The sequence below is a fragment of the Haematobia irritans genome, chromosome 2 (assembly GCF_050003625.1).
Source record: "Haematobia irritans isolate KBUSLIRL chromosome 2, ASM5000362v1, whole genome shotgun sequence".
Classification (NCBI taxonomy): Eukaryota; Metazoa; Arthropoda; class Insecta; order Diptera; family Muscidae; genus Haematobia; species Haematobia irritans.
In genome coordinates, this window is record NC_134398.1 from 10,521,054 (window position 1) to 10,536,366 (window position 15,313).

The 15,313-nt window shown below is 27.4% G+C and overlaps 1 protein-coding gene across 1 annotated transcript in view; it reads left to right on the plus strand.

The window, feature by feature from the left end:
* Window positions 1-15,313, plus strand: part of GABA-B-R1 (gamma-aminobutyric acid type B receptor subunit 1) — a 543,509-nt gene that overhangs the window by 197,784 nt on the left and 330,412 nt on the right. Inside the window, exon 4 of the mRNA XM_075294217.1 lies at window positions 6,759-7,013. Coding sequence (XP_075150332.1) covers window positions 6,762-7,013 — 252 coding nt within the window. The 5' untranslated portion in view covers window positions 6,759-6,761. The remainder of the gene's footprint in view (window positions 1-6,758; window positions 7,014-15,313) is intronic.

Genomic DNA, 15,313 nt, shown 5'->3' on the forward strand with positions numbered 1-15,313 from the left:
ACCATTGTTACAATTTATGTTACACTGAAATCGAATTCTATCAAGAATGATTTGAATTTCAAGGACCTGCATGGATATCCTTGAACAGCCCATACTCCTCACTTATCCATAAAAAAGTGGTTGACTTCTGATAGAAACCTTCAACATTATTTTCTCATTTAGATTTGTGAAAGTAATTCAATATTGAAATTGAAAGGATTCTCTCAATGCGTCCTTGCTAGTCTATTTTGCCAAAACTACGTCTATTTGTTAATGCTTTCGTTAACATTATTTGCCTAGATTGATTACTTCGTTCATGGCAACATTTCTTTCTTCCTTGTGTAGTTCCATTCCCCTCGTGGGTGTATTTTTTTGCGGGTGAAGGTTGTATTTTCATGCAATGTTAATTTTTTAGCCAATTATTTATTTAGGCTTAATTAAAGTTGGAATAAATTATGCTCTTGGTTTCTTTTATTTTTTTCTGATTCAAAGGACTTCATTACAGAATGTTTCATTGCCATATATCAGTCAAGTTGGTAGAGGAGGGGTAATAAGCAAAAGAAAAATTTGTCGATACGTTTGACTTGCCTGCAAAAGTTGATCAATTTGTGATTTTTAGTTGAAGAAGAGGTCGTGGTTTCTTCTTCGGTTTGGTTTTTTTCCTATGAATTTTATTAATAAGAGTTTCTGTTGAAAGTTGAAAATTAGCTGTAGTTAATAGCAAATGAGCTGTTTGGTTGATTAAAAGAATCTGTTAATGGACCAATTAATTTCATCCTTTAATGTTCTCTAAGATTTAGAGTTAAAGGTTAGATTGCCTTAAATTACAGCAAATTAGATGGAAAAGTTAATGATGGTCATCATCATTTGATCACCATCAAATAAATACAAGGGTGATGCGATAAGTACTCAGTCAACTAGAGAAGAAGAAAAAATATTTTGGGGAAAAATGTCTCTTGAAATTATGGGAAACATATGTCCAAAATATTTTTTTTTGCTTATTACGCACTGGTTTTGTGTTCTTGCTTAAAGAGAGAATATTATGGAGATTAAGAAGGAAACACCTCATAGTCTATTTGCTACCCCCCACCCCCCACATAGTATGTCTAGTTCTTATTTATTTCTTATCTATCACTCACTATTAATATTTTCGTATTCCCTATGATGTCTCTTGATATAGGCGATATATTTTTTTGTTTGTTAACAAGTAATAATGTTGTGGAGAGTGAGAACTAAGTGACGCGTAGTCTCTTTACCTATGCCTATACAAGAGTGGAGACAAAATACTTTATGTGGATTAGATCAATGGCAAATAACGGAGAGTAATGTAAGTGAACAAATTATGAATTTGTAGGAAGAGTTGGGTATGAGTTTTCGTTAAGAGAGAAGTTCACCAATGTGGTATCACAATGGACTGAATAGTCTAAGTGAGCCTGATACATTGGGCTGCCACCTAACCTAACCTAACCATGAGTTTTCGTACAAATACACACATACACATAAATTGATGATTTGTTTGGATTTACACAACGTAGTTGCGGGAGCTAAGTGCTTGAGCTCTTCAAAAACAGCCTCTCAAAATTTTTGTAGCCCAATGAAATTCTCTCAGGCTGTAAAAAAAAACTCGTATAACTAAAATTTCAATAGTAGCTATACCATTGAATCAGGCAGTGAAACTAAGTCCTTATTGGAAACCCCTCGCAGGTCTACGACTCTCACTGAATTTTTACCAATTGTGTTGTGTTATTAACAACCATTAAGGAAAAATTATCATATCTCTGCAACAAATATTTTACTAAACATCCATTAGTTTAAGTCCTATGGTAGTCTTATTTTGCTCTTTCTCCTTTTCTCTCTACTTCCCTCTTTACCATAAAAGAAACTACATGACCTCAAAAAGGACATGAAAATCACAGATTAATGTAGACCGTAATGAAAATGAACAAATAAACGCGTTATGCTGAGGTCCTCATTGGTTTTGTTGAACACAAAAAGAGAAAGCAAAAAAAAAGTTTGATTCATTAGCAGAACTTTTGTCATAGAAAGTTTTTTGTGAAACTCTTTTTTTTTACTCCTAGCTCGCTATGGTCTCCCATAAGTTTGTTGCGTATTAAATTAAGAAACTTAATTTATTGGATTACATTAGAGATATTCATAAATCCTCTTTAGAGATGTGGACAGAAGATTTTATTTGGACAGATGGTGGTTGGAATATCATATTCTTATTTCATAGTGGGCAATAGCAACTCCCCATGCAGTCTGATGATGGATTACATTCATCCTTAATTTTGTCACAATTTTATTTCTACAGAAAATTTTGTCGACATTTTATTTCTATAGAATTTTTTTACTTTTATTTCTATAGAAAATTTTCTCAAAATTTATTTCTATTGAAAATTTGGTCGATAGTTTATTTCTATAGAGAATTTTGTCAACATTTTATTTCCATATAAAATTTTGTCAACATTTTATTTCTATAGAAAAATTTTTCAAAATTTTATTTCTATGGAGAATTTTGTCAAAATTTTATTTCTATAGAAATTTTTGTCAAAATTTTATTTCTATAGAAAATTTTCTTAAATTTTATTTCTATGGAATTTTTTATCAAAATTTTGTCAAAATTTTATTTCTATAGAACATTTTCTCAAAATGTTATTTCACAGAAAATTTAGTCAAATTTTTTTTTTCTATAGAAAATATTCTCAAATTTTTATTTCTATCGAAAATTTTGTCAAAATTGTTATTGCTATATAAAATTTTGTCTAAATTTTATTTCTATAAAAAATTTTATCCAAAATTTATTCCTATAGAAAATTTTGTTGTAATTTTATGTCTTTAGAAAATTTTGTCCAAATTTTATTTGTTTAAAAAATTTTGTAACAATTTTATTTCTATAGAAAATTTTGATAAATTGTCAAAATTTTATTCTATGGAAAATTTTGCCAAAATTTTATTTCTTTAGACAATTTTGTCAAAATTTTATTTCTATAGAAAATTTTGTTAAAATTGTATTTCTATACAAAAGTTTGCTCAAAATTTTATTTCTATAGACAATTTTGTAACAATTTTATTTCTTTTGAAAATTTTGTCAAAATTTTATTTCTATAAAAAATTGGGTCTGAATTTTATTTCCATTGAAAAATTTTTCAAAATTTTATTTCCATAGAAAATTTTGTCAAAATTTTATTTCTACAAAAAATTTTGTCATAATTTTATTTCTTTTTGTCCAAATTTTATTTCAATTGAACAATTTTTTCAAAATTTGATGTCGAAATTTTATTTCTGTAGAAAATTTTTTCAAAATTTTATTTCTCTAGAAAATTTTGTTAAAATTGTATTTCTATACAAAAGTTTGCTCAAAATTTTATTTCTACAGACAATTGTGTAACAATTTTATTTCTATTGAAAATTTTGTCAAAATTTTATTTGTTTAGAAAATTTTGTCAAAATTTTATTTGTTTAGAAAATTTTGTAACAATTTTATTTCTATTGAAAAATTTATCAAAATTTTATTTCTATGGAAAATTTTGCTCAAAATTTTATTTCAACAGACAATTGTGTAACAATTTTATTTCTATGGAAAATTTTGTCAACATTTTATTTGTTTAGAAAATTTTGTCAAAATTTTATTTGTTTAGAAAATTTTGTAACAATTTTATTTCTATTGAAAAATTTATCAAAATTTTATTTCTATGGAAAATTTTGCTGAAAATTTTATTTCTACAGACAATTGTGTAACAATTTTATATCTATTGAAAATTTTGTCAAAATTTTATTTGTTTAGAAAATTTTGTCAAAATTTTATTTGTTTAGAAAATTTTGTAACAATTTTATTTCTATTGAAAAATTTATCAAAATTTTATTTCTATGGAAAATTTTGCCAAATTTTTTTTTCTATAGACAATTTTGTCAAAATTTTTTTCTATAGAAAATGTTGTTAAAATTGTATTTCTATACAAAAGTTTCATCAAAATTTTATTTCTATAGACAATTTTGTAACAATTTTATTTCTATTGAAAATGTTGTCAACATTTTATTTCTATGAAAAATTTTGTCAAAAATTTATTTCTTTAGATAATTTTGTCAAAATTTTATTTCTATAGAAAATTTGGTCTGAATTTTATTTCCATTGAAAATTTTGTCAAAATTTTATTTCCATAGAAAATTTTGTCAAAATTTTATTTCTGTAGAAAATTTTTTCAAAATTTTATTTCGCTAGAAAATTTTGTTAAAATTGTATTTTTATACAAAAGTTTGCTCAAAATTTTATTTCTATAGACAATTTTGTAACAATTTTATTTCTATTAAAAATTTTGTCAAAATTTTATTTGTTTAGAAAATTTTGTAACTATTTTATTTCTATTGAAAAATTTGTCAAAATTTTATTTCTATGGAAAATTTTGCCAAAATTTTATTTCTATAGACAATTTTGTCAAAATTTTATTTCTATAGAAAATTTTGTTAAAATTGTATTTCTATACAAAAGTTTGCTCAAAATTTTATTTCTATAGACAATTTTGTAACAATTTTATTTCTATTGAAAATTTTGTCAAAATTTTATTTCTATGAAAAATTTTGTCATAAAATTATTTCTTTATATAATTTTGTCAAAATTTTATTTCAATAGAAAATTTGGTCTGAATTTTATTTCCATTGAGAATTTTGTCAAAATTTTATTTGTTTAGAAAATTTTGTCACAATTCTATTTCTATGTAGAATTTTGTCCAAATTTTGTTTCAATTGAAAAATTTTGTCAAAATTTTATTTCTATAGAAAATGATGTCGAAATTTTATTTCCGTAGAAAATTTTGTCAAAATTTTATTTCTCTAGAAAATTTTGTTAAAATTGTATTTCTATACAAAAGTTTGCTCAAAATTTTATTTCTATAGACAATTTTGTAACAATTTTATTTCTATTGAAAATTTTGTCAAAAATTTATTTTTTTAGATAATTTTGTCAAAATTTTATTTCTATAGAAAATTTGGTCTGAAGTTTATTTCCATTGAAAATTTTACCAACTGTGGCAACCGTGTTTGTATTACAATCAGAGACAATAAAAACACAAGAGAACGAAACTGTAAAGCGAAACTGCGTCAGTAGGTGGCAGTCATGAGGACAATTTCTCTAAAATCATGCAGTTTTTGTGGGCGTTTCTCTCAAATAGCATACAGTTGGAGTCGGCGTCACCCAGTTAAGTTCTCTGCCGACTTTACGAAACGTAAGGAAAATAGAATTTAGGACCTACGTTGTAGTAACAAATGTTCTTTTTTTAAATGTTTTCATTCCATTAAATTTTTTGGTAGACAATTTGAAATTATAAATGTCGATGACTCTATAAAGAATTTATCAAACTTCGGTAATACCAAAGAAGCAGGCATTGTGCGACATCTATACGGTTGACATTTGTTTTCTTCGCAGAGGAGAACTTTTCGACCTCTGGTGTTTTCATTCTCTCTGTTACAATATATTTTGAAAAATTTCTCCCCTAATCCCATAAAAATTACAGATGTGATCGGGTTCTTAACAAAAATTAGAGTTTGTGCTAGTAATGCTATAAACTGCCACACTTTTGTGTACCTTTTGTGAAATTCTCAAAGCTAACGCTGATTCAAGGAACAATCCTATTAAAGTCATTGCTTTAACTCACTCTCTTCCCAATGACTCTCAAACTTACTGCAACATGGCAGCATAACGCAAGCCAAACACAATATCGCATACAGACAGACAACCAACTAAACAACAGTCACTCTGACTAACATAAAAAATTATTTTGTAACACCACAAATATCCGAATCCCCCACTACACAATCACCTGAAATGACAGTAGATTTCTTAACTCTCACTGTTGGTTTGCCATTAATGATATCCCCCTCAAACTTACTTCACAATTCACACATAATCAATTAAACAGCAGTTACTCAAATTAATACAACAAAAACAACGAATCATGTATCAGGCTATCTGATCATTTTGACACCTCCCTCACTAACCCTATCTATTATATTCACAAAGAATCTCCTATTGCTACCCTTGCTTTAACTCAATCTCTGCTGGAAATTGGTAAAAAATTCTCTCACAATGACAAACATCAGCTACTCAAAATAACACAACTACCACAACAACGTTAATATTTAAATTTTCTTAACTAAGAAAATTCCTTTTATTTGATAGCAACTTTAGCCAAAAATATCGCATGCGTCTACAATACAATGAGTTACCCAAAATAAATTGTGGCATATTAACATATACTGTTTTTTTTTTCAGCCGATTGCTATAAGCAATTAACTCTAATGAGAGCAAGAGAGTTAATGCTTTTGCTATTGTAATTGATCACTAGCATAGCAATGTCTGTTTAACATTCCAATGAGTATCTAACATAAGAGACCTCTGGTTAATGCAATACTAACATGAGAAACAAGCTAACATAGCCATGTAAATGCAAAATAAATGTATGCAAGAGTAAGAAATCTACGAATGAAAATGATAAGTTGTTGAGGACTGTTAGTACAGTCTTTTAATTAGTCTCTTTCTAAACAAAAAAATTTGAGTTTTGCATTTTTTCATAAAAATAAATTTTAAAGAAAGAAAAATTACATTTAAAATAGGTGACTTGTTTTCTGATAGAGGAGACCTCTAGCGACTTTAACTGTGATATTAAAAAATTTTATATATTTTTGAGAAAATATTTTTTTCTATGTATTTAAATTTTTTGAAAATTCTCCATAATTTATTGCGATATTTTAATGTCTTTTGACTTTCATTTAATTTCTCTTTACAGGATATGACATGTGATGGTGTTTTAACATTTTGGATATTTTTATTTGTTTCCTTGGTTCTAAACAAAGTTCCAGTGATTGACGGTGGTAGTCTTGATGATTTACACATAGGTGGAATATTTCCCATAGCAGGCAAAGGAGGATGGCAGGGTGGACAGGCATGTATGCCAGCAGCAAAACTGGCATTGGATGATGTGAATAAAGAGAAAAATTTACTACCCGGGTTTCGTCTCATTTTACATAGCAACGATAGTGAGGTAAGTTAAAAAAATTTAATAAAATTAATTTGTGATTTCATAAAAAAATATAGGTCAAAGTATGATACGTAACACAGCTGTTAAAACAACAATAATTTTCAAATTGTTAAAATACTGACCTAAAACTGTAATACCAATGAATCTACAATAGGCTGCACTGAAAAGGTATAGGATTATTCCAACAAATATTAAACCCAAAAATGCCAACAAAAATTCCTCAAACAAAAAACTAATTAAAATATTTTAATTTACTTCACCATCCAACTCCCTTCGTTGCCCAAACAAAAAAATGGGTCATTTGTTAGTTTTTTTTGGATATGTCAAAAAAAATATCTCAACAAATTTTTGCTCTTTTGTATACATGGCATATAAAACCACAAACACTTAAGTGTGTGCTGATATATTTGTGGTTTTTTGGAGAAACTAACCATGTCGAAAATTTAATATTTGCATTAGATCAAGAAAAAAAAAATCAATTTCATTTGCTTTGACTAACGAATAGGAAGGATTGTTGTCAAAGAATAGGAATGCTTAACTACACGAAAAAAAACTAAAACTGTTTTACGGGAAAAGGATGGCAAGTAAATAAACCTTTTTATGTGTTAATGCGGAAATTAATTGATTAAATTAATTCATTTATATTGAAATTTTCAATAGAAATAAAATTTTTACAATATTTTTATAGAATTAAAACTTTGAAAAAATTTTCTATTGAAATAAAATTTTGACAAAATGTTCTATAAAAATAAAATTTGGACAAAATTTCTATAGAAATAAAATTCTGACAAAATTTTCTATAGAAATAAAATCTTGACAAAATTTTCTATAGAAATAAAATTTTGACAAAATTTTCTATAGAAATAAAATTTTAACAAAATTTTGCAAAAAATTATCTATAGAAATAAAATTTTGCAAAAAATAAAATAAAATTTTGACAAAATATTCTATAGAAATAAAATTTTGATAAAAATTTTCTATTGAAATAAAATTTTGACAAAATTTTCTATAGAAACAAAATTTTGACAAAATTTTCTATAGAAATAAAATTTTGAGAAAATTTTCTATAGAAATAAAATTTTGAAAAAAATTTCTAAAGAAACAAAATTTTGCAAAAAATTTTCTATAGAAATAAAATTGTGACAAAATTTTCTAAAGAAATACAATTTTGACAAAATTTTCTATAGAAATAAAATTTTGCAAAGAATTTTCAATAGAAAGAAAATTTTGACAAAATTTTCTATAGAAATAAAATTTTAACAAAATTTTCTATAGAAACAAAATTTTGCAAAAAATTATCTATAGAAATAAAATTTTGCAAAAAATTATCTATAGAAATAAAATTTTAACAAAATTTTCAATAGAAATAAAATTTTAACAAAATTTTCAATAGAAATAAAATTTTGAGAAAATTTTCTATAGAAATAAAATTTTGAGAAAATTTTCTATAGAAATAAAATTTTGCAAAAAATTTTCTATAGAAATAAAATTTTGACAAAATTTTCTATAGAAATAAAATGTTGCAAACAATTTTCTATAGAAAGAGAAAATTTTCTATAGAAATAAAATTTTGGCAAAATTTTCTATAGAAATAAAATTTTGACAAAATATTCTATAGAAATAAAATTTTGACAAAATTTTCTATAGAAATAAAATTTTGACAAAATTTTCTATAGAAATAAAATTTTGAAAAAATTTTCTATAGAAATAAAATTTTGAAAAAATTTTCTATAGAAATAAAATTTTGGCAAAATTTTCTATAGAAATAAAATTTTGACAAAATATTCTATAGAAATAAAATTTTAACAAAACTTTCTATAGAAATAAAATTTTGACAAAATTTTCCATAGAAATAACGTTTTGACAAAATTTTCTATATGCTGTCAAAATTTTATTCCTATAAAAATTGTGGGCAAAATTTTTTTCTATAGAAAATGTTGTCAAAATATTATTTCTATAGAAAGTTTTGTCAACATGTTATTGCTGTATAAAATTTTACTAACATTTTATTGCTATGGAAAATTTTGTCAATATTTTATTTAAATGGAAAATTTATTTCTCTATATAATTTTGACAAAATTTTATTTCAACGGAAAATTTTATTTCTCTATAAAATTTTGTCAAAATTTTATTTCAATGGAAAATCTTGTTAAAATTTTATTTAGATAAAAAATTTTGTCAAATTTTATTTCTATAGATTTTTTTTTCAAATTTTACTCTATCGAAAATTTTCGCAAAATTTTATTTCTATTGAAAATTTTTCAAAATTTTATTTCTATAGAAAATTTTGTAAAAACTTTTGTTCCTATAGAAAATTTGGTCAACATTTTATTATAATAGAAATTTTTGTCAACATTTGATTTTAATGGAAAATTTTCTCAATTTTTTTTATAGAAAATTTTCCCAAAATTTTATTTGTATAGAAAATTTTGTCAAAATTTTATGTCTATAGAAAATTTAGTTAAAATTTTATTTCTATAAAAAAATCTGTCAAAATTTTATTTCTACTGAAACATTTTGTCAAAATTTTATTTCGATAGAAAATGTCGTAATTTTTTTATACAAAATTTTATCAAAATTTTATTTCTGTAGAAAATTTTATTTCTATAAAAAATTTGTCAAAATTTTATTTCTATAAAAAAATTTGTCAAAATTTTATTTCTATAGAAAATTTTGTTAAAATTTTATTTCTACAGAAAATTTTTGTCAACATTGTATTTCTATAGACAATTTTCTCAAAATTTTATATCTATAGAAAATTTTGCCTATATTTAATTCTATATAAATTTTTGCGAAAAATGTTCGCAAAGAAATTTTTTTATTTCTATAGAAAATTTTTTAATAGTTTTTATTCCTATAAAAAATGTTGTAAAAATTTTATTGCTATAGACAATTTCGTCAAACTTTTATTTCTCTATAATATTTTATCAAATTTTTATTTTGCTAAACAATTTTGTCAAAATTGTATTTCTATAGAACTTTTTTCTATTGATTTTTTTTTTGAAAATACTATTCTATAGAAAAATTTTCAAAATTTTATAGAAAATTTTGTAAACATTTTTGTTCCTATAGAAAATTTTATGAAAATGTTATTCCTATAGAAAATTTTGTCAAAATTTTAGTTCTATAGGACATTTATGAAGAGAATTATGTTGCAATGTACCATACAGTAGAAAATCTAAAATTTGTGGTATAAATCTACCAATCCCTGTATTATATATAAAGGCCCTTAAAGACCAATCATAATGTCGTAAGCCATATTACCCCCTCCCGTCCGTTTTTTGGTGCCCCACATTTAATAAATATCTTGGTTTTTTTGGAATAAATTATTGTGAACCTTGATGACAACTTTTCATAAATTGTTAGACAAATGAGAATTGGGTTTCTGGGCTCACTATCCTCTGGATTGGGATATGACCCTATTACCACCCACACCCCAGAATATGTGACAAAACCAGAAAAAAAAGATAAATTTTCCAACATTATTTCTAATCGACGAAATATTACCTAAAACATTGCCAACATTTAAAGGACAATTTATCCAACGAAAAAAGGTAACTTAGTTTTGGAGAACAATAGATGGCCATAATAGATGGCAGTCAACTAATCTCATTGGCGATTAAGGCAAGTACCTAAGAATCGAAGAGCAAAATAACAAAACAAAAAAAAAAAAACAAAGTCGCCTACGGTTCAATTTAAAAAAAAATTTTTTCCATAAACCGGATATGGGGGTGGTGATAAATTTGTGGTGCTACAGTGAGTGAGAGTGGGAGAGAGAGTGTGTGGTTGATTTGTGGTTTATTTACACTCCACTCTGTAATAGACATTCTTCTTCCCTCACTCCTTACTCGTCATCTGTTTGCGAGTGATGGCAGGGTCTCATCTGTTCTCATTTGTTATGTTTTCTAATGCTGGGAATGGTGTGTGGGGTTGTGGGTGTGTGTATGTGTGTGTGCCTGGCAAACTGTCGCTTATCATTCACCGGAAACGGATGTTATCTCAAGAGCATGTGAACTGATTAGGACCATCAAATTGTATTTAACGTTAACGTGCTGCCATAGAATTTGGCTTGTTTAACACTTGACCTTGTATATGCCTTGGTCTCTGGCTCCTTATTCCAGGGGATTATTTATTTTCCTGTTTTTCGATCCTTGTTCCCAAAGAAACAAGGACACAGAGGAGAGAGATGGAATTTCAGAGGAATCTAGCTAGTATGGATAAATAATATAATGATGGAAAGCCTCCATGACTTAAGTGCAATTTGGCCCTTATGGCAAAAGGATATCAAATTTTTCTTTTCTCCCATGTATTTGTTTTTTGCCTTGGCTCACTAAAGAGCCAATGCTTTCCTTAACTTCCTTCCTGCTCGTATTTATCTTTTTTTTGTAGATTTTTTAAAGAATTTTTACATGGAAGCCTAGTGCTAGGGATAAATGTTTGGGGAGAGGGAGAAAACCTTGCTAGTTATTGGAAACGGTTTTTTTGATGATATCTCTCCTTGCATCTCCTACCCAAGATAGGTAGGTACGATGGGCTTTCGTACTTTTCAATATTCCCATTACAGTAATTTTCTATTTAATGTCTATTCATTCGTTTTGGGTTTCGTTTTTTCTCCCCTCCCATTTTTGGCTTTCATTTTTCGTATTTGCTGATTCAGGGGAGCAACATGAATATTTCACAAAAGAATGAAAAAAAAAACAACAACAGAAACAAAATAGACGAAACGATTTCTTCCGCCAAGTTAGTTGAAGCCAAATGGGCGATGGTTATTAGCCATGGGACAGTGGTGATTTTTGATGAGCAAAGGTAACACTTAGATTTTAAAACTTAAATTTATTTCCATGAATAAATATTTTTTTAAAAAAGAAATGAAAATTCTTCAAATGAGAAATTAAATGAATATTCTTAAATTGATTTTACAAAGTCTCGATTTAAAGCTAAAAAATCTAAAAAAATCTCTCTAAAAATCTTTAAGGACAAAAACTGAAAAAACGTTTTCTCTGCTTAACCTGAGGATTTTTTCCTCTACACACACAAAAAAAAAAATCTGATTCAATCACGAAATTAATTGATCCAATTAATTTTTTATTGAAATGTCTTCAATCACAGAAATGATAGTATTAATTAAAAAATTAATTGATTCAATTAAAAAATTAATTGATACTATTAATTTTCGTGATTGATTTTTGTTTCAATTAAAAAAATTGTTGATTCAATTAAATTTTTAATTGAATATTTTATAAAACTCAATTAAAATTTTAACTGGAAATTTTTTCGTGAAATTTTTTTCTGTGTAGATTTACAAATTTACAACAAAAGGGCATTTCGTTTTTCTAGATTTTTTTTTTGTGGTGTCAAGTAAACTTTTTTGAGGCCTTCTAAGATTCAAAATCAGGCTGTAGCAACTTTCATAGAATTCGTCGAGGTGAATTCTGCATGCTAAAAGAATGCGCCCGCCAAAAAAATTTACTTCTCACCTCTGAAAACAAAACATCTAGAAAAACAAAATTCCCATTTTTTTTTAATTTTTATTATTAAAAAAATTTTTTAAATTTAAAAAAAAATCTCAGTTTAAAAAGAGAAAAGTTTTTTTCCTTAAAGATTTTGGCATTGAAAAACTTAAAAAAAAAAAAAAATTTTAAGACGATTTTTTTTAATTTTTTAACTATAAATCTTGGCTTTGTAAAATCAAAATTATACATTTGATCTTATTTTTTTTAATTTTAAATTTTAAAAAAAATCTCAGTTTAAAAAGAGAAAAGTTTTTTTCCTTAAAGATTTTGGCATTGAGAAACTTTTTTAAAATAAAAAAATTGTAAGAGGAATTTTTTGATTTTTTTAGCTATAAATCTAGGTTTTGTAAAATCAAAATTAGACAATTGACCTTTTTATCTGTAGTGGGAAAAATCCTCAGTTTAAGAAGGTGAAATTTTTCTAGTTTTTTTTTAAAGACTTTGACATTGAGCCACTTTTTTACAATGAAGAAATTTTTTAGAGAGATTTAGTAGATGTTATAGCTTCAAATCTAGGCTTTGTTAAATCAAAATTGGACAATTGACCTCATTTCCATTCACGTACAAATAAATTTAAATCTTAAAAGCTACACAAAAAAATTAACTGGGATCCAAAGATTTTGACCTAACTTTAAGAATTTTGATATTGATTCCGAGCCAAGGAAGCGGCTTCTTTAAAAATAAGGAAAATTCTTAGTGACCTATTTTGGTTTAGATCTAGGATCTATAAAATTGAAATTAGTATACAGATCACATTCCAACCAAAGAAAAAATTTAGAACGAAAATCCTTTTTTTAATTTTTATCTGTAGAAAGACAAGCGGTAGGAAAGGAAAACTTTCTTCAGTTTTTTTCCTTAATGACTTTGGCATTGAGCAAGTATATACGGCCGTCAGTTCGGCCTGGCCGAAGCTTATATACCCTCCACCATGGATTGCGTAGAAACTTCTACTGAAGACTGTCATCCACAATCGAAGTACTTGGGTTGCGGTAATTCTTGCCGATGGCAAGGTATCTTAATACTTCCTAACACCGTCTTCTAAATTGCATACGTGGTATATACTAAACTAAAAAAGGCCGATATATATACAATTAGGTTTGACAAAATTTTCTATAGAAATAAAATTTTGACAACATTTTCTATAGAAGTAAAATTTGGACAAAATTTTCTCTATAGAGATAAAATTTTGACGAAATTTTCTATTTTGCCAAAATTTTCTATAGAAATAAAATTTTGACCACATTTTCTATAGAAGTAAATTTTGGACAAAATTTTCTCTATTGAGATAAAATTTTGACAAAATTTCCTATAGGATTAACACTTTGGTAGATTATTTTTGGCTCGAGTGGCAAACATGATTATGAACCAATATGGACCAATTTTTGTGTGATTGGGGATCGGCTCTATATAACTATAGACCGATATGGATCAATTTTGGCATGGTTATTAGCGGCCATATACTAACACCACGTTCCAAATTTCAACCGGATCGGATTAATTTCGCTCCTCCAAGAGGCTCCGGAGATCAAATCTGGGGATCGGTTTATATAGGGGCTATATATAATTATGGACCGATATGATCCAATTCTTGCGTGTTTGTAGGAGACCACATACGAACACCAGGTTCCAAATTTCAACCGGATCGGATGAATTTTGATCCTGAAAAAGGCTCCGGAGATCAAATCTTGGGAATGGTTTATATGGGGGCTATATATAATTATGGACCGATATGGATAAATTTTGGCATGGTTATTAGCGGCCATATACTAACACCACGTTCCAAATTTCAACCAGATCGGAGGAATTTTGCTCCTGCAAAAGCCTTCAGAGTTCAAATCTGGGGATCGGTTTATATGGGGGCTATATATAATTATGAACTGGTATGGACCAATTCTTGCGTGTTTGTAAGAGACCACATACTAACATCACGTTCCAAATTTCAACCGGATCGGATGAATTTTGCTCCTCCAAGAGGTTCCGATGGTCAAATCTGAGGATCGATTTATATGGGGGCTATATATAATTATGGACCGATATGGACCAATTCTTGCGTGTTTGTTAGAAACCACATACTTACACCACGTTCCAAATTTCAACCGGATCGGATGAATTTTGCTCCTGCAAAAGCCTCCGGAGCTCAAATCTGGGGATCGGTTTATATGGGGTCTATATATAATTATGGACCGATATGGACCAATTTTTGCACGGTTGTTAGAGACGATATACTAATACCATGTACCAAATTTCAGCCGGATCGGTTGAATTTTTCTCCTCTAAGAGGCTCCGGAGGTCAAATCTGGGGATCGGTTTATATGGGGGCTATATATAATTATGAACCGATATGGACCAATTCCGGCACGGTTGTTAGAGACTATATACTAACACCATGTACCAAATTTCAACCGGATCGGTTGAATTTTGTTCCTGCAAAAGCCTCCGGAGTTCAAATCTGGGGATCGGTTTATATGGGGGCTATATGTAATTATGGACCGATATGGACCAGTTTTTGCATGGTTTTTAGAGACGGTATACTAATACCATGTACCAAATTTCAGCAGGATCGGATGAAATATGCTACTCTTAGGAGCTCCGCCAGCCAAATTTGGTGGTCCGTTTATATGGGGGCTATACGTAAAAGTGGACCGATATGCCCCATTTGCAAATTCCGGCAAACCTACATCAATAACAACTACTTGTGCCAAGTTTCAAGCCAATAGCTTGTTTCGTTCGGAAGTTAGCGTGATTTCAACAGACGGACGGACGGACATGCTTAGATCGACTCAGAATTTA